This window comes from Apostichopus japonicus, chromosome 6 (assembly GCF_037975245.1).
Source record: "Apostichopus japonicus isolate 1M-3 chromosome 6, ASM3797524v1, whole genome shotgun sequence".
Classification (NCBI taxonomy): Eukaryota; Metazoa; Echinodermata; class Holothuroidea; order Aspidochirotida; family Stichopodidae; genus Apostichopus; species Apostichopus japonicus.
This window is the reverse complement of record NC_092566.1, coordinates 1,963,713-1,991,221: the sequence shown is the minus strand read 5'-3', so window position 1 is coordinate 1,991,221 and position 27,509 is coordinate 1,963,713. Positions and strand designations below refer to the sequence as shown.

At 37.3% G+C, this 27,509-nt stretch overlaps 2 protein-coding genes and 1 long non-coding RNA gene across 9 annotated transcripts in view; 2 read left to right on the top strand and 1 right to left on the bottom strand.

The window, feature by feature from the left end:
* Nucleotides 1-27,509, top strand: part of LOC139968634 (MAM and LDL-receptor class A domain-containing protein 1-like) — a 47,096-nt gene that overhangs the window by 13,381 nt on the left and 6,206 nt on the right. For 2 of the 3 annotated variants that reach the window (XM_071972828.1, XM_071972826.1), the window contains 8 exons: nucleotides 20,933-21,077; nucleotides 22,503-22,646; nucleotides 22,835-23,091; nucleotides 23,334-23,478; nucleotides 24,909-25,052; nucleotides 25,243-25,499; nucleotides 25,747-25,891; nucleotides 27,323-27,466. In XM_071972828.1, the coding sequence (XP_071828929.1) occupies nucleotides 20,933-21,077; nucleotides 22,503-22,646; nucleotides 22,835-23,091; nucleotides 23,334-23,478; nucleotides 24,909-25,052; nucleotides 25,243-25,499; nucleotides 25,747-25,891; nucleotides 27,323-27,466 (1,381 nt within the window). The remainder of the gene's footprint in view (nucleotides 1-20,932; nucleotides 21,078-22,502; nucleotides 22,647-22,834; nucleotides 23,092-23,333; nucleotides 23,479-24,908; nucleotides 25,053-25,242; nucleotides 25,500-25,746; nucleotides 25,892-27,322; nucleotides 27,467-27,509) is intronic. The other variant, XM_071972827.1, reaches the window with a different exon arrangement.
* The window catches only part of LOC139968636 (scavenger receptor cysteine-rich domain-containing protein DMBT1-like), a 49,258-nt gene continuing 21,803 nt past the window's right edge, over nucleotides 55-27,509 (bottom strand). For 2 of the 5 annotated variants that reach the window (XM_071972831.1, XM_071972833.1), the window contains exons 5-10: nucleotides 6,820-6,858; nucleotides 4,652-4,972; nucleotides 3,659-3,982; nucleotides 3,117-3,263; nucleotides 1,774-2,030; nucleotides 55-1,368 (exon numbers count right to left, since the gene is read on the bottom strand). In XM_071972831.1, the coding sequence (XP_071828932.1) occupies nucleotides 1,162-1,368; nucleotides 1,774-2,030; nucleotides 3,117-3,263; nucleotides 3,659-3,982; nucleotides 4,652-4,972; nucleotides 6,820-6,858 (1,295 nt within the window). In that variant the 3' untranslated portion in view covers nucleotides 55-1,161. Of the gene's footprint in view, nucleotides 1,369-1,773; nucleotides 2,031-3,116; nucleotides 3,264-3,658; nucleotides 3,983-4,651; nucleotides 4,973-6,819; nucleotides 6,859-7,680; nucleotides 7,872-11,890; nucleotides 12,012-27,509 lie in introns of those variants that run through there. The other 3 variants (XM_071972835.1, XM_071972836.1, XM_071972837.1) reach the window with 3 other exon arrangements.
* On the top strand, nucleotides 12,507-15,066 carry LOC139968638 (uncharacterized). Its single transcript, XR_011793510.1, has 3 exons — nucleotides 12,507-12,637; nucleotides 13,992-14,110; nucleotides 14,574-15,066. It is a non-coding gene; the product is annotated as an uncharacterized lncRNA (long non-coding RNA).

Below are 27,509 nucleotides of genomic sequence, written 5' to 3'. Positions count from 1 at the left end.
ATCGTCAATAACACATGGAATTTTATCAAATCTAATCGATTCTGGAGATAAATGTAACCAAAAATAACACATAAAATTCTCTTTTAACAATAAAAATGGCACTAAAACCAAATTTTAACAATAATGTATTATAAGTTCGTTGACGTGATACGGTCAACAATAATGTATTATAAGTTCGTCGACGTGATACGGTCTCGCTATTTTTTCAATATTATATATTTACTTTCATTTTGTTCTTTTTTGTCTCTGACTCCCTGGCTGTGCTTTCACAAAATGCTTTTCGCTTGTTAACACTGTAAATGATATAATATACAAAACATTATTTACCTGAGTAGAGGATACAGAGTAAAGCTATACATACCTACACGTGATATCAGTTCCCCGGCTCTTCTAGCAACTCTCTCGTCCACCAGAAATACATGAGGGCTGCATGCAATTGCCTGATCAAATCACCTATGCTGATCAAATTTGCTTTAGAATGTCCCTTCCGCTGTACATGTATATGTAGCTCTGTCTTCTGTTTATCTTTACATTTAGGCCTACCCGTAGGCCTACTTTGAAAACTAAAGGCTTATGTCATTAACGATGAAATACGTTAACCAATTCTTTAGTCTTTATTCAGTGGTATGTTATTATACAAAAGTCAGCAAAGTTGACTAAGAAAGTTAACAACATACGGAATAGGAGCGTTAAAAGCTATAATGAAGTTTGCGTCGACGCAATATATGTATCTAGGTTATGGAGGTAATATATGTATATAGGCTATGAAGGCCTTTGAAGCAAGAGTCACCAGTTGCTATAGGAAAGTTAGATTAGAATATACATGATAGGAGAATGCATATAAGGGCAGAATGCGGGAAATATATTATTTTCGTAAATTGGTTTGACATATGTAAACGTAAATGCAAATATGTTATCTTAATTGCCTTGACATATACTGGGTTATATAAGTCTAATGTGATTCTTTGGATAACCTGATTTTAATACTAATTTATTTAGCCGATTTAAAGACTTCATTGAGTCGAAAATGAGATCATCTGATCACCCCTGATGAAACCTAATAATTCTTGACATGCATGCTCCTTTCTTCATTGAATATTATTTGACATGTCAGAAGTTATATTTGTGTCTTTTGAGTTTCTTTTCTTAACTGAATAAGGGCTAAATATTACGCAATCTAGACAAATGCTCTGGTTTATACCTTAGTGTATACACTTGATTTTTTTTAATTTGGTATGTTTGTAACTTACTCATGATCGAAGTTGTAATATCTGCGTCAATTGGATTGCATTTACCAGCTGCAATCTTAATATCATCTATCGCAATGACATCAGTGTAAGTAGATCCGAGAACTGCTTCAAACACAACCTGAAAGATGAACAATCGTTCGTCTTACCGAAACATTTCCAGACCGGTTCAGTGTTCATATATTATTTATGTAGGCCTATGCATACTAAATTGTGATAACGAGTATCGGCGATATTTTCTCCGTGAACTATCGGCATAAACCGAAAGATAACACTATAAAATATTCTCATGACCTACACATTTGAAAGGGTAAAACGAGTACAACAGCATGGTTACTGTGAGTACACGTAGAATCATTTCTCTTTGTATGAGTACAAGGTTCTTAGCTAAGCAACGAGTACATCATTTTGCACTAGGAGTGGTACATACAAATGCCTGGAAAACCAGTAACAGTACAGTAATCCTAGGAGGCTAGGACGAGTAACGAAGGGTGTGCAATTGCGTTGTTTGGTTTCTTTTTCTTACCTGAGTTGTAGCGTATCCGGTGACTTCTATTTGTCCCACATGCCACTTGTCATCGATTGATCCGTGCACGGACCATAAAGCGTTTCCAAGAGATGAGGTCTGGGCATAGATATGCAGAGAGCCTACTGATTTACCATTCATGTGGTAGTATAACTCCACACAGTAAATGCCATCAGGTAGAAATGGTGGGCTCAGAAGCCGTGCTTTATCCCCAGTCAATCCAGATTTACATTCGACGTAGATATAGTGACCTTCAGCTGTGAATGCATATTTTTACCGTTTAGGCCTAAGAAAGTAATTCTTAGCATGTCAGATACTTTTCACCTATAGTTACTAATTTACCTCACAATTTTGACCAAATCTACTGATTACTATTAATAGAATGAATATTGCTATTAATGAAATTGATATATCTTACTAAGTTTGTTTTTACAAAACAGAGTTACTTGGCAAGTGTTTAATGAAATCGACATTTGTAGAATCACTGGTGCACTAATACACATTTCCATATTTGTTGTATTTTAATACAAGTTTACACTAACAATTGTTTTCTTTACTATCTTTGATTGTTAATAACAGCGTTAAACTACACTGGAAACTAATTATATGTGATTAATTGCTTATTCCATCAAACACCATGTAGCCGCAATATATATGATACTGTGTAAACCATGTAAGGATGTACCGTTAACTTCTGCTTGTCTGCATAAGTCAGGATCAGCAATACTTAATGTTCACACCATTCCACTCAACGTTTTATAAACTATGGCTTACACTGATGTTTCTAAAGTCTTACTTATAACACTACCGTATAAAATATTCTTCGTTCGTTCCGCGTTAATAGTTTTGCCACTCCATTTTATCTCGACATTCATCAAGATACTTGGTTAATGTCCGTTTTTATCATGTTATTATTTACCTGTTTAAGTTAAGACCTCCCAAAACTACGAGCCGGTTGATCTTTGGTATAATGAATCATTAGATAGGTATACTATATACAGCTAACCATGCATTATAATACTACTGACAAACAAACAATATATAGGGATACTATATACAGCTACCCATGTACTATAATACTACTGACAAACAAACAATATATATGAACACTAAATATAGCTACCCATGTACAATAGTGCTACTGAAAACAAACAACATATAGGATTACTATAAACAGCTATCCATACACTATACTACTACTGACAAACAATATTAGTTCTCTTTCCTGACTCTAACAGTTGGTCCCCTCGGTGATACACTTGCGAAGCACTAAATGTTGATGTTGGTCAGTAATATCTTTTATATTGTGTAGGTTAATGACAGTATAAAGACAAGAGGCTTACGTGTTTCATATGTGTGGTCAAACAGGGAAGGCCCGGGTTCCTTAAAACCAGAGGAACTTTGGTTCCAATTTAAATCATCGTCAATTGACTGAGTAAATCCACAGAAACTGTTTTCGAAATTACAAGTTAATACTTCTAACAGAGCACCTGAAAGTGAAAATGCGTTAATGTTACACTTCTGTCCATGGGGCATATACAACTTCAAATGATATGCAGAATTAAAGATCACCGATGGAGGTGGCGGAAAGATAAACTACCATTCTATCCTATTGTAATAATACAAATATTAATGATTCTGTTCTCAGGTCCTGCTTCATTCCGTCGAAACGGATCGGATAAAAGCGATCTTACTTAACCCAAACTGCATCACACCATATCCTCACGTTTACCGGGCTTTGGAGAGTACTGTATGTTAGGCTCTTGATTTTATTCAATTATAAAATTGGTAGACGGTAAGCTACCAGTAGGTAATTGTGCAAGAAATTTCAATAATAATCCTTTCAACTTAGTGTTTTTTCACTGAACGGCAAAAATGTACGCACCCTCACATCGAACAGCAGCATCCTCAGGGTGACTGCAATCATGATTACCAAAACCATTATGACTACACTGTGAAAGATAACTTTCGTATCCAGAGCATTTCACGTTGTCCATCCAGATAGGACCAGACCCTTGGCCATAGTAGGCGCCTGGGTAGGCAGCAGAAGCAGATTGGAAGCCTAGCTGTCTGCAAACTACGCGAGCATCATTTATGTCCCAGAAGTCGTCACACACCGTTCCCCATTCTCTGTTATTAAGTACCTCCACCCTTCCGTAATAAAAAGAACCATCGACGAGGCGAATGTCTCCTTTGTTATGCCCACTGCCTGTGAAGTATCCAAACCCGAGTTTGAATCATAACAGTAGACGTAAAGTTACAAACCGATTTCAAAATAACAAGTTACTAACCAATTTAACAACGTCATCAATCCACGGTGCTTACCCTAGACATAACATCTGATGTAAGTTATAGACATCATATGACTGGTTTTCAGGACAGCAAGATAATATGGTGCACGTGAGGAAATCAAAGTCCTATTATTAACTTGTCGAGGTTTGGAGCTGTTACTGTTTACAGTGGTTGATGCTCAAAAGGTAAGATACACCATGATGGAACAACCTATGCCATGTCTTTAGATCGAACATTAACCAGAATTAACTTTACAGTAGCTGTTGCGAGACATCGATTCCGGAAAACCGATTAGTTTAGTCATATTCTGTAAACTTCAGACTACTAGCATGTCACAGTGAATTCTTGGTTTATATGTTGAGATATCAACCGTAATACCACTATATCGTCTAATGTTTATTCACATTTCAACGAACGTTGTGACGTATGTTGTTACTTTCCAATAATTACTAACTTCTACAATAAACATGTTAACCATTACATTCCTTTACAGTTTTACGTACACAATTTTACGTACACATTTTTAAGGGACAGAACACGATGACACTGATAAATGTTGCAAAGTAGAAATTTGAATAAAACCTACATGCTGCGCCTGCATCTTTACTATGTCCGCAGTCGTGATTCCCGAATGCTTCGAATTGGCAATCAGAAATGTAGCTCTCATTTCCATAGCAGGCTACATCGCTTAGCAAAACACGGCCGACACCATGACCGTAGTAGGCGTTTCCATAGGCGGCTGTTGCATAGACAAATCCCAGATACCTGCAAACTACGTGAGCATCATTTATGTCCCAGCCGTCGTCACATACCGTACCCCATTCTCCGTCGTATAGTACCTCCACCCGTCCACTGGACAAGTTCTCGCCGCTGATGAGTCGGATGTCGCTGATGTTACCCTCGGAAACTATAATTGATATTCAGGTACATAAGCACAAATAGTGTTATTCACACTGTTTTGAATCGATCATTTATAAAGTAAACTGAAAATTATATTCAGAAGTGCCCTCTTGTCTCTTAAAATTAAAAATACCTTTGCTTATAAAAATTCCAATACTGGTATTCATTCTTTGAAATACTCATACAGAGGATCCATATTGATAAATTTAAGTATCTTTGTGACTTGCCCCTCCAAGTCAAGTCACATATCCCACTGCCTCTCGACGTAGTTGGGGCCCGCTTTGCCCCTTGTTTGCTCTTTTGTCACTCGTGACAAACAGCCACCAACAACCCATTTATATATGGGGAAAAAAAGGATGATCACACATTTAGACATTAGCACACATTTGTCAAAAATTAATGACAAGAGATACAAAAATGTCCTGTAATTTCATTTTATCGATGAAACTGAAGTGTTTCTGCCGATTGTCGTCTGATGGAATTGACTGAAGTTTACTTCAACTGTTTTAAAAGACAGGTTATATTCGTCGAAGAACAAAACTTAAGCTGATTTCCGTCTTATGTGTCTCTGTATAAAAATAATAATAACGGTATGTATTATGTTACCCGGGTTGATCTACATTTACATTCCTTTGTAGTAGACCCATCTGTTCAGGGAATATGTATTACTGGTGTAGTGAGTTGAAAATATGTCCCTGGTATAGTAATGGCATTGTTCTACTGTATTTGACTGACTCATGAATTATTCATAGCATGGTCTACTTGGGCAGCATGTGGTCAGCAGAACCCCTTTGTCTACAGCCTTACTTCTCTTATGTTGATATTGTAGGTACATCATTAAACTAAAGCTTAAATATCATCCGTTAAGTCTGTTTTACTATTGATTCTTACTTTTCTTATGTATACATGTTTTTAATTACGTATATTTTTGTGCTAGAGTCACTTCTCTGCAGTAAACCAGGGTTTTGATGTTAAAGATTAAGAACATTCATGCACTTGTTAGCCCTGAGTTTGTGCAAATAGCACCATCCTGGCTTGGCTTGGGTTCGAGTTGCATGTGAGAATTTTAAGAAGCAAGGTTTTTATTAGAATGAGAGAAGATAATTTCGTCCGTTTGCATTGTTTAACGATGATGTAAAGTTAAGTTTGGTCTTTTTTGGCTACTCGGTTGTGCGATGGTGACGGCCTGTCTTCGAGGGCACAACTTGTAATTGACATATTTGGCTTGATGCTGTTTCTACTTGTCTGCATTGGATAAATTGGTAAACTCGTATACTGCCGTGTCTGATTCTGGTCTTAACGAGCAGGCTGACCCTTCCTTCGACTCCCCCTCCGCCTCCCTTCACTAGTATGTACATTAACCCTCCTGATTAACGCTAAAAGCAATAAACGAGCACGTATCCCGGTAACGCACATTGTATTGGGGGGGGGGGGGGGGAGAGAGAGAGGAGAAGAAATGTTGTACAAACCCTGGCATTGTACACTGACATCTTCGTTGTAATCGCAATAATGAGGGACGTTCATGGCAAGCCATATATGGAATAATTAGAAAAACCGAGTTTATCGCCGTTAACTCTGTTTTTCGATCGATAAACTGAGGTAATCGATAAAATAACTTAGTTAATATAAATAACTTAGTTAAGAAGCACGAAAGATCACAATGTTGTAAATAAATGCATAAGTAAAAAACAGTTGAAAGACATCTTTGGTGGTCTAAAGGTTTTGTGCAGGAATTATGTAATATAGAAACAATGCAGTGTAATTGTTTATGTTATGTTATGTTGTCCGGATGTGTTCCAGGATTACAAGGTTCTATAATGCATTATAAAGATAAAATGACGAAACAAGCCTTACATTGAGTGGTATTAAATACCGTTGACGTCTGACCAGCCGCTATAAATTGAATCAACAAAACAAGTATGATTAGTTATATCACGTTATGACAATTGGCTGACGGATGCCAGGGTCTCTACATGCAAACAATGTATTTCATTTAATCGAAAATGCAATCATTTGTCGCGTTGTAATGAATTAATTTATCCCTATGTCCGTTTAGTGTAAACATCCTTGATCATTTGCACTGTACACTGGGTATACGGCATCGACATAATACAACGGAATAATTTAATGCGGTAGAATGAACTAATGTTTCAGGACTGTGCTCATATTTGGTTTTAAAAGAAACTCGGAACTGGCTGAAGTTTTTATAAACCTGTTCTGGCATTAATGCCACAAACATAAACACTTGTGTTCTGTGCAAATGTATGTGATGGCGAGAGAATCATCACTATACTTATGCTAGCCTTGTTGCCGTCTTAACTTTTAACTAATACAAGTTAATCAAAAATGTATCTTAAATATCCCGATTAGTATTTGAACAGGGTTTGAATCCTGGCATTTGCATGTACTCTTTGGTATATTTGTGTTCTTTAAACACAACATGTATGAAAAACTATGCACCAGTATTTTTTCTCATATTTGTACCTCCTACAATCCCATTCCTTACCCCCCCCCCCACTCCCCTTTCGCATATTCGTCCTTCGTTATGCCACTGAGCCGGCATAATATTTCTACAGTACTTTATAAATATCTATGCAATAGGCAACGCACTGCCTACGAGCCCCTCATTATTTCTTCATAGAAACGTAAACATAAATGTGTTGGAAATATATAATGTATAGTTACTTGCAGATTGATAGAGAAATAGATACTCACCTAAAAGACACAAACCGCAGACCTGAATCAATAGCACAAGAAAGAGAAACATCATGTCACCCAGATCCTTTCTTGCTTTATCGCAATTAAAAGTCTAAACATCAAATGAAACAGTCAGTATTTCCAAATAAATCTGTACGATCGGCATTGGTCTATGAAAACCACATGATTACGGAAGCTGTCGATGACCTCTTCAATGTGAAATTCAAAATGACAAACGTATAGTCGTAAAAGTTGTATCGATTATATTCAGCCAATGAATTATATTCATGAAGCCAAGTGGCGACGGAAATTTCCAGAACTTTTCCATGCGGCGCATACATGGGATAAAAAATGATTATTTAATGGGCGTGTTCATAAAAGTGTAATGTTCGTAAAGTGTAAAGGTCAATGCCAACCCCTCCTCTCTTCCTCCCTACACAAACTCTATATTTAATTTACCGTGAGGAAATACTTGTTTCAATTTGCAAACAGTGTCATCACCGATAATTCATGGGCAAAGTTATTCACAGGCACTCCCAAACACCCTGCTCGGTGGTCATTGAACTTGGAATATACTCTCTGATCAAATTTGAGTAGGCTATGTATCGCCAAATTTCCGGAACGGCGTGTCCATCACAAGGTATGCCGCAGGATGATGATACTAAACTGGTTCGAGTGGATGGGGTAGGGGGAGGGGAGGGGAGGGGTTGCTTTAAGAGAATGACTCCATGCCTCTATGGCCCCTATAGTCTAAACGACATTACTTCATATATGGTTTTCTTTTGTATGTGTGTGCAGTGATAGCTGGTAGGCAATATTTTTGGAACACTATAAAATTGTTACAGGGTGGCCAGGATCCTGTAAAGTAGGAGATAGCGATAACGTATATATTCCTCTTGAGGTGTTATACAGCAACAAATTTATTATTTTAACTCATTCTTATCTCGGTCTCCATTTTGCATATAATCACAGTGGAAAGAAATCATAGAAAAACAATGGTAAAATTTCTTCAATCAATTACACTTTACCCTAAATCCGCCCAAAACAATACAAACTAATGACACAACTGTTCAGACGGTCCCTGAATGAGGATTTCCTACAATAATAGGCGGTTCCCCTACTTAATACTGACTGCGCATGCGCAGAACAATGTATAGCAACTGGCGGTCAACCGTACGTACGTACGTCCATGTTAATCCACAGCCTTTTGAATTGACTTTCATAGAGGTTGCAATAATTCTGGTTAAACCCTTAATTTTGCATCAAGGTAAAACACACATGCCATAAATCAACCTTAGAGCACCCTAGCACTGGATTATCATAAGAATAACTAATGAAAGGCTGAATTAATAACGAAATATAACCAGTAATACAACGTGTTAGTGGGTACAAGTGCAGGCGATCGTCGCCACCTGGACTATACTAACATGCAACTTATAACATTCGGTGTGCTATCGACGATTTACTTCTATCCTGATATTTACTACAGTTGAGAGTCATTCACTCTGATTTACCATTAGTTAGGATAGTAACATGTTTTACATTTAATGATTAGTTTTTTGTTTGTTAAAATGACCATAAATATTCATCAACCTACCTGTAAAGTAGGAGAGAGCGATAACTTATTGACTCGTCTTTAGGTGTTATACAGCAACAAAATTATTGTTGTCGCCCGCCGACTAATAACAAATACTTTAGTTAATTTTTGTGGGGAGGGGGGAGTGATAAATCAACCCTGTTACACAATAATAAAGTGAATAATTTAAAGCACGGACAAACCAAAAAGATATTTGGTTAAGAGGTTTCAGGAAACGTGTGTTTTTGCAATGAAATTACAGAAACACTTCAGTCTTAACAATGATCACTCGTGCTAGATTAGAACACTATCCAATTTAAACTACACCATGTCAAGTGGTTTGGAAAAGGAAGTTAGTGTTTTGTATGAAAAGGTTACAGATTTGAAGATTAATCTTTTTAAGCGTATTACATTTAAAAACAGTTAAATCAATTTCGATATTTAAGTTTTAAATTAAATATTTAATAGATATAAAAGAAAAGATATAAAGCTTTAAATTGAAAGTTTACTAGATTTAAACTTTCATAAAGTGTATGTAAAGTTTAATCATTAATAGATTGAGAATAAGTGCTTATTCTCGAAAGAGTTTGTTCAACTTTTACTTTTAGAAACAGTTGTCATAAACATGCACTGAAAGATATCGATGCGTCCTGCCAACTTTCACATAAGAATAGTTTGCGAATGCTTTTGGCAACAAAAAATTTATGGACGTAAACACGAAGAAATACTGATGCTATTTGTGTGTATATGACTTTTGAATGAGAAAGATACAATTCTCAAAATAGGCTAATCGAAATAGCAGACGTGTCACAAGTTACTTGATTTTTACAGTCTAGTCGAATCACTTCCAGTGTTTTTCTTGACTCGAGTCGAATTAATGACTCAATTTATTATATTTAAGGGGACAAAACTCGTCAGAAATTCGTCCGTGTCAATTCATCTTTAAAATGTATGGACCCAAATCATGACCCTCGTTACAACACTGCACGTGAAACATTATTTCTCTAAAAGCAAAGTGGATTTCATATGAAAATCGCCTTCGGTGTAAAGCCTGGATCTTATTGACAAGTAAACGGTGCCACGGTTTGCCATGGAGTCTGTTTATAGCTCCATGGGTTTGCGAATGCAACTGAATTCTAGGAACACGTGTAACAAATATAGCAACTGCACATTATTTTGGGTTGGGGTGTGGTGGGATGGCGCTGTTCAATTATTGTGCAGTGAATAAACAGGTGACAATCATGACGATGTACCTTTTTGGCCAATTTTAAACCAATCGCAGAGATCGAGTGAATATTCAAATAGTAAGGTTGGTCGAACAATTATTCAGACGCATGCAGATGTCTTGTTCATATCGTTCTTGTGCATATTTCGGTAACTTTACAATCGTATGTGCTGCAACATTTAAAGCCTCAGGCAGCCAGTGTCTAGGATCTATTTTGAGATGGGGGATGAGTGGGTGGTGTGGGTGAAATGATTGTGCAGTGAATAATCCAGGTGACAATCATTGCGATGTATTTTTGTTTGATTCTCAGAGATCGAGCGTATGAATATGCAATAAGTAATTTGTTCGAACAATGTTTCAGACGCATGCAAATGTCTTTTTTATGTATATGTTACGGTGCATTCTGAGGCACATTTATAAGGTTTAGGTCTATCATTAGGCAGACACACTAGGTTGTGTTTGTGGGGGTCGAAAAGAGGGATATACACCCCTACGCACCCCCACCCCAAGTCGATTCGTGTCTGCGTGCTAATCCACGTGTGAATTTGACTTGTCAATTGTAATCCGCATTAGGGAAATCATAAACGCGTCTATACTATACATTGTAACAATACACTGGAATTGCGGCTCCTAATGTAGGTACAGCGGCCTTCCCCGATTTTAACATCGCTATACTGACACTGTACAGTCACCGTCCAAGTCAACTTTTAAATTCAGGGTAAACTAAACTACTGCTAGTATTAGTAGTAACGTGCGCGGATTCTCTTTGCATATGCCTTGGATCTATATTCCCCTTTGCGTAGGGTCTCTTAATACCTCACTTAATACGCCACCGTCATAACACTCTCGTATGTATGCAGAAGGGTACTGAGGTTGAGAGTTGATCAAGTTATGTATAATACTTGGGTTTTCGTATGCATGCTTTACCTTGGGTGACTTTTGCTAATACGGTACTTTTCCGCATTACATACTATAGATACTATAGACTCATAGCAATATACGATCAAGAATTCCAAACTAATATAGGACGGAGGTAATTAGAGTCAGTGTGTGAATTAATGTTTTGTATTTTCGCTGGTAGCAAATCATGTTTGTAAAGCTTGCATTAATTACCTCGCAACTACCATCCTCCAATAAGTCACTTGAGCATTCATCATAGGCACATCTTACACGTGACACGCATAAATTTTACAGCCGAACTATAACGTCAGCGGTTTGTTTATCTGGTACATATATTCTGCTGGTCTTAAGTACTCTTAGCTTTAACTACGTAGGCCTGCACCTATAAATATATATGTAATTTCTGTTACATAGCAATACATAAAGGATAATGGCGTCCGTTGCCGAAGCATATGTCTTCTTAACATATTTAAAAGTATTATTTCTGACAGTTACAACTTATCTTACATGCACAGCGCATAACTCACCTACTCGGCCTATGTTTTCTGTTTTTACGTCTTATAACGACTCGCTGGAGAAAACACACGGTTTACCTACAAACCTTTCTTGGTCTCAATTGGCTTCAACTTTAGGTGAAGACAAAACTACTTCATCTTGTCAACCTGTTGGTATTTACAGTATACAAAGACATGGGTCTAGATATCCCGAGCAGCGTATAATAACCACATACCAGACTTTCTTCTCGCGAATAGCTAGAAGCAGAATAAATGAAGAGTTTGCATACCTTAAAGATGAACCACTGGATAGATTTACGGTAGAAAAAGCAGAATGCTTAACCGATAAAGGATATAATGAATTACTAGAAATTTCTGCGAGATACTCCGGAAGATTATTTTCTTTGTTTCGGAATCCAGTCTCAATCTTTACCCAATCTTCTTTCCAATCGACCGAAACAAATCGAACCAAAGAAAGTGCTGAGGCATTCATTTCTGGATTATGTAAGGAATGCCGTTTTATTACTCCTAAGCATGATGAAGATAAATTGATACTGGTCATGAATGATGGTAAAATTGACGCGGAAATAGACTGGCTACCTATTCTTCACGATCCTCTTTTATTACCCAAAATTAGTAGTGGAATTTGTAAAGATTCGATTGCTATAGAAGAGCATTCCCGTGAATTCTACAACTTCAAGAATAGTCCGTTCGTTGAAGAAGTCTTACATCACGTTATTTCACGTTTAGATTATACCGGTGACTTAAGCATGACGCTTGGTAAGTATATTAATATCACAATTAGTACGAATCAAATTAGACTATGAATACAAGCGTAAGTCAAATAATTAACCTGTAAGTATGAGAAGGCCCAAGGGCGTAGGAACCGGGGCGGCTGGGGGGCGCCAGCCCCCCCCCCCCCAGTGAAAATGTGGAGGGGCGGAAGTATCATTCCGCCCCCCCCCCCCCGCTTCGCAAGTCGGAAAACCCCGTTTTCATTTCCAAATGAGAAAAAAATCTCATTTGGAGCACCAAATTGCATCTAAGGCCAGGTGAAAATGCAAAATTATATACAAAATGGAGTGGGTGGGTTGAAGTGTGCTATATTGCACCAAATTGCATCTGAGGCCCCCTGGAAATGCAAAAAAATTCCAAAGGGGAGGGGGACACCCCCTCCCCTTAGACCCCTCCCCCAGGCCGGCCATCAGTCTTCAGCCCCCCCCACTCAAAAGTACCTTCCTACGCCACTGAGAAGGCCTATATGATTGCAAGTATATGCAACGCTCCATAAGCTAGATCAAGTTGTTTGGTTTCCGTGCCCATGTCCTTTCTTGGGTGACTTAAAAATGATATAATCGCGAGTTTGCGTATACTCAAGTCTTTGAAAGTTGCACTCAGAGTATAGATAGAAATTTCATTGTTTTATTCGAAATTTTGTTTTTAAAGTCAACGAAAAGCCTAAAAACGAAATGAATTTGCACTAGCTACAATGAATATTACGCATTTTGATGAAGGATGTAGCTAGCTATATACGGTTCAAAAAGCATCCTGTATAACTTATGATTAATATCATATGATTTATGATATGTTTTATGTTTTTTGATGTTTTTTATATATGTTTTTGGTGTTTTATGATCATTTTGAAGTTTTAAAATGCTGCACCGTGATGATTTCGGTAACCGTTGGTTCCCGTTGTTAATACGGTACTTTGGGTTGAATTTAGTGAACCATATTTGGTCATGGAAGGCCCAGGTAACTGGCACAGAATATGTTACTTTCGATCATATAATTTGCATCAAGAATGTTGAAATGGCGCGCATAATACGTTATAGAAATAAAGCGACACATGAAACGTTTGTATGACATAAAATTGTCTGTTTGATTAAACGGCTGACTACTCGTTAGTGTAACATATGGTAGATCAAACGAATCTCATCACATGGAACCAAAGGTGTCTTATTATGCGTAAATATTACGCTAGCTTGGTCAGCGGTGGCAAAATGTTACCATCCAATGCAAAGGACATCTCTATAACAGAAAGCTTAATACAATTTCACTTGCGCGTTAATCCTGTAAAATTTTGTAAGAGTAGGATTTGCTGATCATTTTTATTCCATTTTTTTGTTCCATGGAGTACCTGTATGACCTCCAAGAGTATTGGTACTCCTCTTACGGGTACCGAATTAATTACCTCCCTTACTGCGTACTGTTGCAGGACATCGCGTCACATCTTGAGTCGTCAGTTGCATCCGGGTAAAATTTTTTCTTCATTAAAAATGTTGCAATATTTCCTCATTCTCCATGTTATCTGCGTATATAGTCACGGTTTTCTTGCAAGGTCCATCCATCCCCACCTCTCGTGTTTCACAAGACACATGCAAGTAACCCACCCCCCCCCCTCCCCGGCCGCCACTATCGCTCGCTCTTTCTTTGCCTCAAAAGGGAAAAACTGGTTTAATTTGTTTGTCTCTATCTGTTACTATCCTGTGAATGCTTCTTCATCCGTTTTGTGATACCCCTCCTGTACCCTCACGAAGAACCCTCAAACATGCGAGATTGGAGAAATCAGCATCTAGTGAACAAACCGTGAGATTTATGTAATATATAAATATTTGTCGGAGAATTCATGAAATATTTATCAATCCCCAGTGTATCTATTCTGTCCGTTAGTATCGAGGCGGAATTTGTTGTTAATTCTTGCGTATTATTTCGTCAGATCCACCTCAACGAAGAAGATATTCAAATTTGCTCATTCCACTACCATCCAAGGGCTTTTTGCTCTTCTTGGTCTTTACCGACCCTCCGTTATCCCAACGGCGGACAACTACCCGTCAGACGGTAACTGGGAGCACCGCGGTGGCATAATCTCACCATACGCTGCGAACATCGTTTTTTCCGTTTTCCGATGTGCAGGAAGATCAACATTACCGAACGCCGTTGGTGACGTCAAAGTGCTAATTACGCATAATGAACAACCACTGAAAATAGGTCCATGTGATAGTTACTACTGCGACCTAACAACTCTGACGTCATACCTCCGGTCGAAAGTTGGATCATGTGATCTTGATGAAATTTGTGGCGGCGTCGTCAGGGACCTGCAGATGAAAACCTGATTTCTCTTTTGTTAAGGTAGAAATGTAAATAATGCCCTTACCGTAAAGAAACGATCAAGGAATGTTAGGAAGGAATAATTGACCGGAACGGTTTGAGATGGGTAAGGGGGGAGGGGGGTGGGAAGGGCTACTGAAAACTAGGAAGGCAGAGGGACTACGGGAGAGTAAAGAGATTTGTAAACAATTGATATCAATTGTGTTCTTTCTTCTTTGCAGTTTGACTTGTTCTTTCTTTGTCTTTGAGTTTTATGTGAGCAATCCCAAGTTTGGATGTACCCATATATGTCCCGTAATATTAATTATGCAGTAATTGATTGATTACACAATTATTTGAATGTTACATGGCTTGGACGGAAAGAAACAAAAGTTACAACCCCAGGTAAAATGACCTTCAACAGCCTACGAGTTTATACGCCAAACGGGCTACGAATAGTAGCCAATGTCATATTTACAGTTCCCTGCAGCTATTTTCTATTTTTATTTATTTATTGTTTTGTAAGAGGGAGAGTTAAGTGAAAGAGAGTAAGCGGTGGGTAGCTGTAGAACGATTTAGAATGTTCCGTTTAACCCAACCAAGCTAACAACCATATACCCATGCCCTCTCCTCCCAGGCTGGAGAACATCTATTATGTTAGCGAAGCAAAGTGTCACAGTCCAGTCATGGTTAATACACTTTTCAGTGCAGGTTTCTGAACCAACTCATGCAATCCAAGGATGTAGATGGTGTCTTTATAACGAAATTAATCCTGTGAGTAATCTAGTTTGATTTATTAAAGTCAAAGTCTCCTGGAGTGTCTTATAGTTGTAACAGAGTTTAAAACTTTACTCTCTGCAGTGACCATCATTTCAATCATTTCTGTTTTTTATATAACAGTATACAAATAATGAATGGTTATGAGTGCAATAGTGCAAATATTTCATGAGTTGAAAGATGGAATGTTCCATTCAACGAGGCGCAGCCGAGTTGAATGGAACAAATTACATCTCTCAACGAATGAAATATTTGCACTATTGCATGAATGGAAACCATTCATTATTTGTTTTATACAACACCTTCAAATTTGGATATAATTGGATGTAAAATGCACTCATGCAACAGATTGTTTTGAACAGACAGGTTTCTCTGCTCTCTTACCATTGAAAAAAGGGCTATCAAAAAAGTATAACACATGGTTCTATTTCATAGAGTGCAATAGAGCGGATTTTGCATGAAATCGACGAGCAATTGACCAATCAAATGGCCGGAATATAATTAGGTGTTGTATAATGAGATATGTGGAATCATGGTGTGGTGGGATAGCGCGAAGGGATGGAATGGTGGAAAGGATTGAAACGATCTATCATTTCTGACATTTCATTCCCACCATGTTTAACCCACGACTCAAATCAACATAAAAGATAGTAGTCAAATATATAAAGGTAACTAAAATGTACAAAAACAGATGGAAACAGCATCTGCCTCTTTTATTAATGTCCTGCCATTAGGTCTAGAAAACAGGTTGTAACCAAAATGACATCAAAATGACAATGTGATTTCAACTAACCCAAAACAAAGTTACCCCAAGATTACATCAAAGGTTAATATACAAGCCAATTACCAGGATAAGGTCATTATTCTTCCCAAACACCTGTGCAATCTATACAAATGAATATAATAGATTAAAATTAGAAAAATCAAGAAATAAAGAGGTGAAAATGGCCACTAATCACAGGATCAGATCCTTACAATTGGGTTCAAAATAGCTTGAGAAATAATAATCATACATAAGCATACATAATAATCATAGACATACTCACCAGTGTTGTATTTAATCAAGTCAACAAACACTTGTCTCGGGTCCAATCTCCCCCAAAAGGTATGACTCGTGTCAAACTCAAGTCAAACACTGAAGACCCATCACTGCCATCAGCACAAAATGATGACAAAATTGTTGCAACTACTAATTGTACAACTAACAAATATTAAAAAGGAACGTTTCATCAATGTACTGAATTAAGCACTAGAGTTACAGGCAGCTTTACTGGCTCCCTCACACCCACCTCTCCCCCCCCCCTTCTCAATAGCAGTCTTCCAAAATCTACCAACCCCACCCCACCCCCCCCCCCAACTACCCAAATATAGTGCCCTTTAATTCATCAAACATGAGATTCAACTGATTAATATCTTTATTAACATTGCCAAAAATAAAGCAGTAAAAAGAAAAACTTTTAACATGCCAGCAAATTATAAAATTGAGAAATTTTACGAGTCGATTCATTCCACAGTAACAACGAGCCGAGTCGCTGTATATCTACATGCTCGGGGGGAAAACTTGACATACTTAATTAAATCATATTACATTGAAAATGAGTCATAACACTGAATGAAAAAGTGCAAAATTTATAGCTAGGCTGGGTTACAAGCCTAGATCTCTACCAACTGAGCTAGCCAGCCCTCAGTTGGTGGACAATCCCTATTTCCCTATTTCCTTTCTGGGGGCGCCAGTCAGAAACTACAGTACCTTGCATATCGCATAACCAAGGATCACGCCACAGTATCATACCATACAATAAAGACAGACAGGGAAGGGAATTTAAGAGAAATTTGGCTTGTAACCTCAGAGGTCACTGGTTGGAATGCCATTCTAGCACATACAAAACCTTTGCTCTTTTTACAAATTGTTTTTAATCACCATGTCAGTTTCCTGTAGCTCATTAAGGCCCGGTCACACTATACCGATTTTTTATCGGAATACTATCCGATTTTCCCTGAGGAATCGAAACAGCCTGTTTTTCGTTCGGGTCTTCTAGCCACAGTGATAAAGGACCTGATTTGCTATCTGTTGAGCCATTCCGATGTGGAATAGCCCTCTCCTAACTTTTGATATTGACTCCGTTTCCTTTTATTGGATAGCTATCCGATTTTTCTTCCAATTTTTATTGTTTTTCGATGTGACGTCACTTCAGAATGTAGTCAGTTTTAGAACCCCTCAGATTTGGAGTAGGTATTCGAATATTCCACTGCATTCATTAAATTCACTACCACAAACCTCACTCTTCGGCCTAAAATCGGAAAAATCGGACCGTATTCCGATAAAATATCGCTGTAATGTGACCGGGCCTACCTGTGCTGTTATATTTAATCCTACAGAAATCTTATCACACTTCTACAAAACTTTAAGGGGGCATACCATGTTGTAGATTTCTTACATCATTCCCCTGCAGTGACATGTTTTCAATGTTCTCTTTTCTTTCAGCGGTAATATAAACCAACCGTTGAGTGGTAAATAATTGAACTTAGTCGCCTGCTATTGAACTATGTAATATCCAACCTAAGTAAGAAATCAAAATGGAGAAGCTATTTTACTATTCATAGAGTAGTAAACAATTTAGTATATCTCTTTTTGACAACCTACTGATTAAATACACAAAACGTTCTTTAAACATATACCTGCCTGTACCTTTACTATACCAACTATTTATACATATATATACATATCTAAATTGTTTTTATAGCATTCTGTTTACTTTTTGATATTTGATAGGTCTTTGAACGCCTTTTTATAAATATTTGCTGTTTATACTGGTTTTCATCAATGAATTGGAAAAAAATATCATATCAACATAGATGACACTACAGAATCATTTTCAAAAAAATTGGCAAATTAATCCAAAGTACCTGAATTTGCAAATAAAATTGACAGATTAAGTTTTGTTGAGCTAGTGAGTCACAGTTGAAGACTCTGTAAGAGCCTCATCTCTGCATATCACACAACCCCTGTTTTTACAGCACTTCCGTGGTTTGGAATTAATGACCATTATGCTAAACAGGAAACTATCTAGAGAACGTGAGAATATCTAGATATTGGTCTATAACTATAACTAATTATTGGTAATATTCCTGATATTAATACTAATCATAATGAAATTGTCTGACAAATCATAAACAGTAATATCTCTGGGCTGATATGTGGATATTAAATCTTTTTTTTTTAAATAAATCAATAACAACATTCCATGAAAATACTTCATCTAAATCTGTGTACTAGGGCAGAAATTATACAACCAGAACCAGGGCAATATTGAGGTTAATTTCTTAAATAGAAATAAATAAATAAATGTCAGTTCTCAATTAAGTTGGGTCCAATTACATGATGGGTACAGCATTGATGTTATGCTTATAAACAACAATACACAGGTGCAGTTGAACTAAACACAGCTATCAAGTTGCAATGTATTTACATAGCAAACTATGCATTCGCAATAACAGGCCTCTTACTCACAGGCTGCTTACTGGCTAAATGGTAGAGGACTTTATCCTTTACCAGTCGAGACAATTGTAGATTATTACTATTATTATTATTATTACGCCGTTATTTATATAGCGCATAATCCACAAGTTCTATGCGCTTTACAATTAACCCTGGTCATTGGTAACTTGTCACACCTACACACCAAAGTGTGCCCAATTCAAACAATCTCTCCTGGAGCACAACAGCCACGTGTCCTCTGGGGGACTTCCCATAGGGTGCAGCCACAAACCGGCGCACGCAACTATATTTACGCAACTATTTATTTATATAGATGCATTATTCTCCCTCTAGTAGACATCAAGAACAGAAGCAGCTGATAACTCTCATGACCATCACCAGTCATAACATTATGAATGACTTCCATACTAGACATACTGTAAGCCCTGTATCACTGCTTCTTACCAACAAACATTATTGGACTACTCCAATAAGCTTGTATGTAACTGATTGTGTGCTACAATTCAGGAAAATGCCAGTGGCAAACTTGCATTTTATCCAGTTGATTTTTTTTAAGCACCTGCAATTTGTAGCAAGTGGATATAAGAAAGAAACATACAAGGCTCGTCATAACACAATCCATATGGTGTAAGTAATATGTTGCAATCTTTCTTACTGCTGGACAAACAGTCTAGAGTCTATGAAAAGTCTAAAACAATCCCCAAGATAAATGAATTGCTCTCCTAGCATTGTTACTCAATCAAGTCTCTTCGAATCACGACTTCTACACAAAAACTTCCAGGATTACAAAAGGAAAATATACAATACTAACCTAATTGATACTGATGGAAATCAGAGCCAATAATCGAATAAACTTTAATAATTAAACAAACTGTAAAAACTAAGATTGCTTGACAACAAGTTTGGAAAACAAAATCAATTTTTTTTGTTCACATTTTTTTTAATAACTTTTCAGGAAAGTCAAAACACCCAAAAATATATCTATTAATATAATATATTGAAATCGATCTGTCCATTCAATGAGACCCTTTACAAAAGTTCCCCTTCCACCCCCATCCACCCCCATACCCCCTTACCAGCAAGAGATATCGTACCATCCCAAAGAGTGGAGGGATTATCCTCCGATAGTGTCCAAGACAGGGTTGGGCGGGATAGAGGAAGGGTCTTATCTAAAGCCTTCCGCACACTGCCAGACTGATCACGACTCGACTAAGCTCGACTGTTTTTAAGTCAGGTCAGCTTCAGTCGGTGTTATCGCAAAGATTAATGACTCTGACATATTAAGCATAAAATAATTGAACTTTTAATTTACTTATTTTCTTTCTTGATTTTTTATCATGCACTATGTGGATTTGCTTAGGTCATATAGTTGCTATTCAGAGAAGGCAATATTACTTTTCAACAAACATATTTAAAAAAAATTAAATAACAGAATATATCTGCTAAATTTTGAAGCAAAAGTTTGAATTAAAAATCCTTAATAAAGTACGGAATTTACCTTACTTCTTATCCTATCATTAGCATTTAAAACATTCATATTAACTTTGTCAGCAATAATATGATATTGACACATCCATCCATTACATTTATGTTAACATTGTGTTATATTGACGCTAACGAAACATGATACACTCGTTGGAAGTCTATTTCCTGTAGACTACCGGATCTTTTTATCAAATTTAACTTATCAATGAACCGTTTTAATTTGTTAGGTTGTCTTTGAAGGTGTCCGTGGATCTAGTGATACAGGAGACATTGCACTGGACGATGTTTGGATAACATCGGGAAGCTGTACATTTGTACCGCCGCCATATTACTATCGTACTACTACTGCTTTGTCAACGACATTGTTCACTGGTACTATTTTTTGTATGATCATAAGTTATTGATAACGAACAAAATATTTCATAAAACGTTTTGAATGAAATGCCGATAGGTTTAATTCAGGTCATTGTAAAATCGCCGAAACGCAAAGACAATTTGCACTGATAGATCGATATAGTAAATTTGCAACTTATTGTATGCTGCTTTACATTTAGTGCTGTCCTTTACGAATACACTTTAGTCAACATCGATAAACTTTCAACACACCTCCCGCAGAGTAACGATGGTTGTTTTCAGGATGGTTTTGAAAGTTACCAAACAACCAGATGAGAAGACATGCATCAATTCACACTCGTTTGATCGAGTCACGCGAATTTGGATATCCCATTTTCTCATATTGGAACGGAAACTGCGGCCATCTCGAAGACGTTGGGTTGCAATTTCAAATTTGATATGAATGACAGGCAAGGTGAATGGAAATGAAAGTGTAATGAGTCCAGCTGTAAGATGTACTGCCCAACTCCATCAAGTGATGTGTCGCCTGTGTGCAAAAGTCTGGGATATGGACGTGTAGCAGACTTCACACACATCAACTTTCATAAAAAATATTAGCCAATACACTATATACATTTAAATTTGATGTGACTTTTAAGTGTTGATGATTGGTGAAGATTTCGTTCAAGTGGCTAGGACTCTTAAATTCTGATAACCCAGACGAGAGCAATTTGGAAAGAATACAATTGACCGTTACACTAAGTGTCTTCCACCTTCTTTTAGTAAATATATAGTTTCATCCTCACATATTTCCCAAGCAATGCTCAGTAAGCAATTATTGGTGCTTCGTTGATATATAAAAGATACATAAACCGCTAGTGACAAAAATATCCCCAACAAGAATTCACAATAGATTATATAGTAAACTTAAATAGTCGATTCACATTTCCCAATCCAAATATGTGCTACCTCACCAACTTGTCTCAGCTCCGACCATCATCCACACGCTCACTTCGCTCTAATTCATCACTGATGTTACTCATCCCTAGAGTAAAAACACAGACTTACGGCTTGAGAACGTTCACATCCAGTGAACCGTGCCTGTGGAACTCACTTCCAGAACATATAAAAATACGCAATACAGTGAACAGTTTCAAATCAGCACTCAAAACGTATCTCTTCACCAAAGCATATATGTTATAATTGCTATTATTTTGTTAAGCGCTACGAGAATTATTTCATAGCTTGTTTGGCGCTGTATAAAAATTATGTATTATTATTATTATTTGTACTCCGTCCGTTCCTTCCGAAACCATTATGCATGCCAACGAACATTTACTGCAATATAATTCTACACTATTCAAATATTTGTGGAAACAAACACACACTTATAGGCTTATTACAACAAATGCAACGCAAAGTTGCTGATAGATAAATAATTTAACTGCTTTATTTTACTTCCAGTGGAGGAAACTTTCTATTGTGATTTCGAAACGGACTTTTGTCACTTTACTCAAGCAACTGATGACGATATTAACTGGACAAGGAACAGTGGCTCTACAACCTCGTCTGGTACGGGACCTTCAGTGGATCATACGTTTGGAACATGTAAGTGATATCCATTCATGCCCAATGATTTCAGGAACAATTCATCTCTTCATAAGTTATCGACAGATCGTTTCTCATATCTATACCAATTGATCACAGCTTGTACATATCGTTAGAGTTTTCATAAATTGTAATAATTTGGCTGATGGTGTAACCCCACATATTTCATCTCCTCTCTAAATTGACAGCCGTGGGTTGCTACGTTTACATGGAGGTCAGTGGTGGCATACCTGGATATCACGCTCGCCTCCATAGTCCGTCTTTAGTAACACAAGGTACCTATTGTGTGCAATTCTATTATCATATGCATGGGGCTACTGTGGGCTCTCTGCATGTGTATTTCGAGACCTCCTCTCTAGGAAGCGCTTCATGGTCAGCATATGGCTCGCAAGGTGACCGGTGGCATTTGGGACAATTAGAATTTGATGTATCTTCGACGACCCAGGTAAGGCAACAATTACGGGAATTTACCTTACTTCTTATCCTATCATTAGCATTTAAAACATTCATATTAACTTTGTCAGCAATAATATGATATTGACACATCCATCCATTACATATGTATGTTAACATTGTGTTATTTTGACTCTAACGAAACATGATACACTCGTTGGAAATCTATTTCCTGTAGACTACCGGATCTTTTTCTCAAATTTAACTTATCAATGAATCGTTTTAATTTGTTAGGTTGTCTTTGAAGGTGTCCGTGGATCTAGTGATACAGGAGACATTGCACTGGACGATGTTTGGATAACATCGGGAAGCTGTACATTTGTACCGCCGCCATCTTACTATCGTACTACTACTGCTTTGTCAACGACATTGTTCACTGGTACTATTTTTTGTATGATCATAAGTTATTGATAACGAACAAAAAATTTCATAAAACGTTTTGGATGAAATGCCGATAGGTTTAATTCAGGTCATTGTAGAATCGCCGAAACGCAAAGACAATTTGCACTGATAGATCGATATAGTAAATTTGCAACTTATTGTGTGCTGCTTTACATTTAGTGCTGTCCTTTACGAATACACTTTAGTCAACATCGATAAACTTTCAACACACCTCCCGCAGAGAAACGATGGTTGTTTTCAGGATGGTTTTGAAAGTTACCAAACAACCAGATGAGAAGTCATGAATCAATTCACACTCGTTTGATCGAGTCACGCGAATTTGGATATCCCATTTTCTCATATTGGAACGGAAACTGCGGCCATCTCGAAGATGTTGGGTTGCAATTTCAAATTTGATATGAATGACAGGCAAGGTGAATGGAAAGGAAAGTGTAATGAGTTCAGCTGTAAGATGTACTGCCCAACTCCATCAAGTGATGTGTCGCCTGTGTGCAAAAGTCGGGGATATGGACGTGTAGCAGACTTCACACACATCAACTTCCACAAAAAATATTAGCCAATACACTATATACATTTAAATTTGGTGTGACTTTTAAGTGTTGATGATTGGTGAAGATTTCGTTCAAGTGTCTAGGACTCTTAAATTCTGATAACCCAGACGAGAGCAATTTGGAAAGAATACAATTGACCGTTACACTAATTGTCTTCCACCTTCTTTTAGTAATTATATAGTTTCATCCTCACATATTTCCCAAGCAATGCTCAGTAAGCAATTATTGGTGCTTCGTTGATATATAAAAGGTACATAAATCGCTAGTGACAAAAATATCCCCAACAAGAATTCACAATAGATTATATAGTTAAGTTAAATAGTCGATTCACATTTCCCAATCCAAATATGTGCTACCTCACCAACTTGTCTCAGCTCCGACCATCATCCACACGCTCACTTCGCTCCAATTCATCACTGATGTTACTCATCCCTAGAGTAAAAACACAGACTTACGGCTTGAGAACGTTCACATCCAGTGCACCGTGCCTGTGGAACTCACTTCCAGAACATATAAAAATATGCAATACTGTGAACAGTTTCAAATCAGCACTCAAAACGTATCTCTTTACCAAAGCATATATGTTATAATTGCTATTACTTTGTTAAGCGCTACGAGAATTATTTCATAGCTTGTTTGGCGCTATATAAAATTATGTATTATTATTATTTTTATTTGTACTCCGTCCGTTCCTTCCGAAACCATTATGCATGCCAACGCAACCGTTACTGCAATAGAAATCTACACTATTCAAATATTTGTGGAAACAAACACACACTTATAGGCTTATAACAATAAGTGCAGCGCAAACTTGCTGATAGATAAATAATTTAATTGCTTTTTTCTTTACTTCCAGTGGAGGAAACTTTCTATTGTGATTTCGAAGCGGACTTTTGTCACTTTACTCAAGCAAATGATGACGATATTAACTGGAAAAGGAACAGTGGCTCAACAACCTCGTCTGGTACGGGACCTTCAGTGGATCATACGTTTGGAACATGTAAGTGATATCCATTCATGCCCAATGATTTCAGGGAACCGTTCATCTCTTCATAAGTAATCGAGAGATCGTTTTCCATATCTATACCAATGATCACGGTTTGTACATATCGTTAAAAGTTTCATAAATTGTTATTTATTTGGCTGATGGTGTAACCCCACAGATTTCATCTCCTCTCTTAAATTGACAGCCGTGGGTTGCTACGTTTACATGGAGGTCAGTGGTGGCATACCTGGAAATCACGCTCGCCTCCAAAGTCCGTCGTTAGTAACACAAGGTACCTATTGTGTGAAATTCTATTATCATATGCATGGGGCTACAGTAGGCTCTCTGCATGTGTTTTTCGAGACTTCCTCTCTAGGAAGCGCTTCATGGTCAGCATATGGCTCGCAAGGTGACCGATGGCATTTGGGACAAATAGAATTTGACGTATCTTCGACGACCCAGGTAAGGCAACAATTACGGGAATTTACCTTACTTCTTATCCTATCATTAGCATTAAAAACATTCATATTAGCTTTTTAGCAATTATATGATATTGACACATCCATCCATTAGGCCTACATATATATGTTAACATTGTGTTAATTTGACTCTAACGAAACATGATACACTCGTTGGAAATCTATTTCCTGTAGACTACCGGATCTTTTTATCAAATTTAACTTATCAATGAACCGTTTTAATTTGTTAGGTTGTCTTTGAAGGTGTCCGTGGATCTAGTTATACAGGAAACATTGCACTGGACGATGTTTGGATAACATCGGGAAGCTGTACATTTGTACCGCCGCCATCTTACTATCGTACTACTACTGCTTTGTCAACGACATTGTTCACTGGTACTATTTTTCTTATGATCATAAGTTATTGATAACGAACAAAATATTTAATAAAACGTTTTGGATGAAATGCCGATAGGTTTAATTCAGGTCATTGTAGAATCGCCGAAACGCAAAGACAATTTGCACTGATAGATCGATATAGTAAATTTGCAACTTATTGTATGCTGCTTTACATTTAGTGCTGTCCTTTACGAATACACTTTAGTCAACATCAATAAACTTTCAACACACCTCCCGCAGAGAAACGATGGTTGTTTTCAGGATGGTTTTGAAAGTTACCAAACAACCAGATTAGAAGACATGAATCAATTCACACTCGTTTGATCGAGTCACGCGAATCTGGATATCCCATTTTCTCATATTGGAACGGAAACTGCGGCCATCTCGAAGATGTTGGGTTGCAATTTCAAATTTGATATGAATGACAGGCAAGGTGAATGGAAAGGAAAGTTTAATGAGTCCAGCTGTAAGATGTACTGCCCAACTCCATCAAGTGATGTGTCGCCTGTGTGCAAAAGTCGGGGATATGGACGTGTAGCAGACTTCACACACATCAACTTTCACAATAAATATTAGCCAATACAATATATACATTTAAATGTGGTGTGACTTTTAAGTGTTGATGATTGGTGAAGATTTCGTTCAAGTGTCTAGGACTCTTAAATTCTGATAACCCAGACGAGAGCAATTTGGAAAGAATACAATTGACCGTTACACTAATTGTCTCCCAACTTCTTTTAGTAAATATATAGTTTCATCCTCACATATTTCACAAGCAATGCTCAGTAAGCAGTTATTGGTGCTTCGTTGATATATAAAAGATACATAAATCGCTAGTGACAAAAATATCCCCAACAAGAATTCACAATAGATTATATAGTTAAGTTAAGTAGTCGATTCACATTACCCAATCCAAATATGTGCTACCTCACCAACTTGTCTCAGCTCCGACCATGCATCATCCACACGCTCACTTCGCTCCAATTCATCACTGATGTTACTCATCCCTAGAGTAAAAACACAGACTTACGGCTTGAGAACGTTCACATCCAGTGCACCGTGCCTGTGGAACTCACTTCCAGAACATATAAAAATATGCAATGCTGTGAACAGTTTCAAATCAGCACTCAAAACGTATCTCTTCACCAAAGCATATATGTTATAATTGCTATTACTTTGTTAAGCGCTACGAGAATTATTTCATAGTTTGTTTGGCGCTATATAAAAATTATGTACTATTATTATTATTTGTACTCCGTCCGTTCCTTCCGAAACCATTACGCATGCCAATGCAACCGTTACTGCAATAGAATTCTACACTATTCAAATATTTGTGGAAACAAACACACACTTATAGGCTTAATTACAACAAATGCAACGCAAACTTGCTGATAGATAAATAATTTAACTGTTTTTTTTTACTTCCAGTGGAGGAAACTTTCTTTTGTGATTTCGAAACAGACTTTTGTCACTTTACTCAAGCAAATGATGACGATATTAACTGGACAAGGAACAGTGGCTCAACGACCTCGTCTGGTACGGGACCTTCAGTGGATCATACGTTTGGAACATGTAAGTGATATCCATTCATGCCCAATGATTTCAGGAACAATTC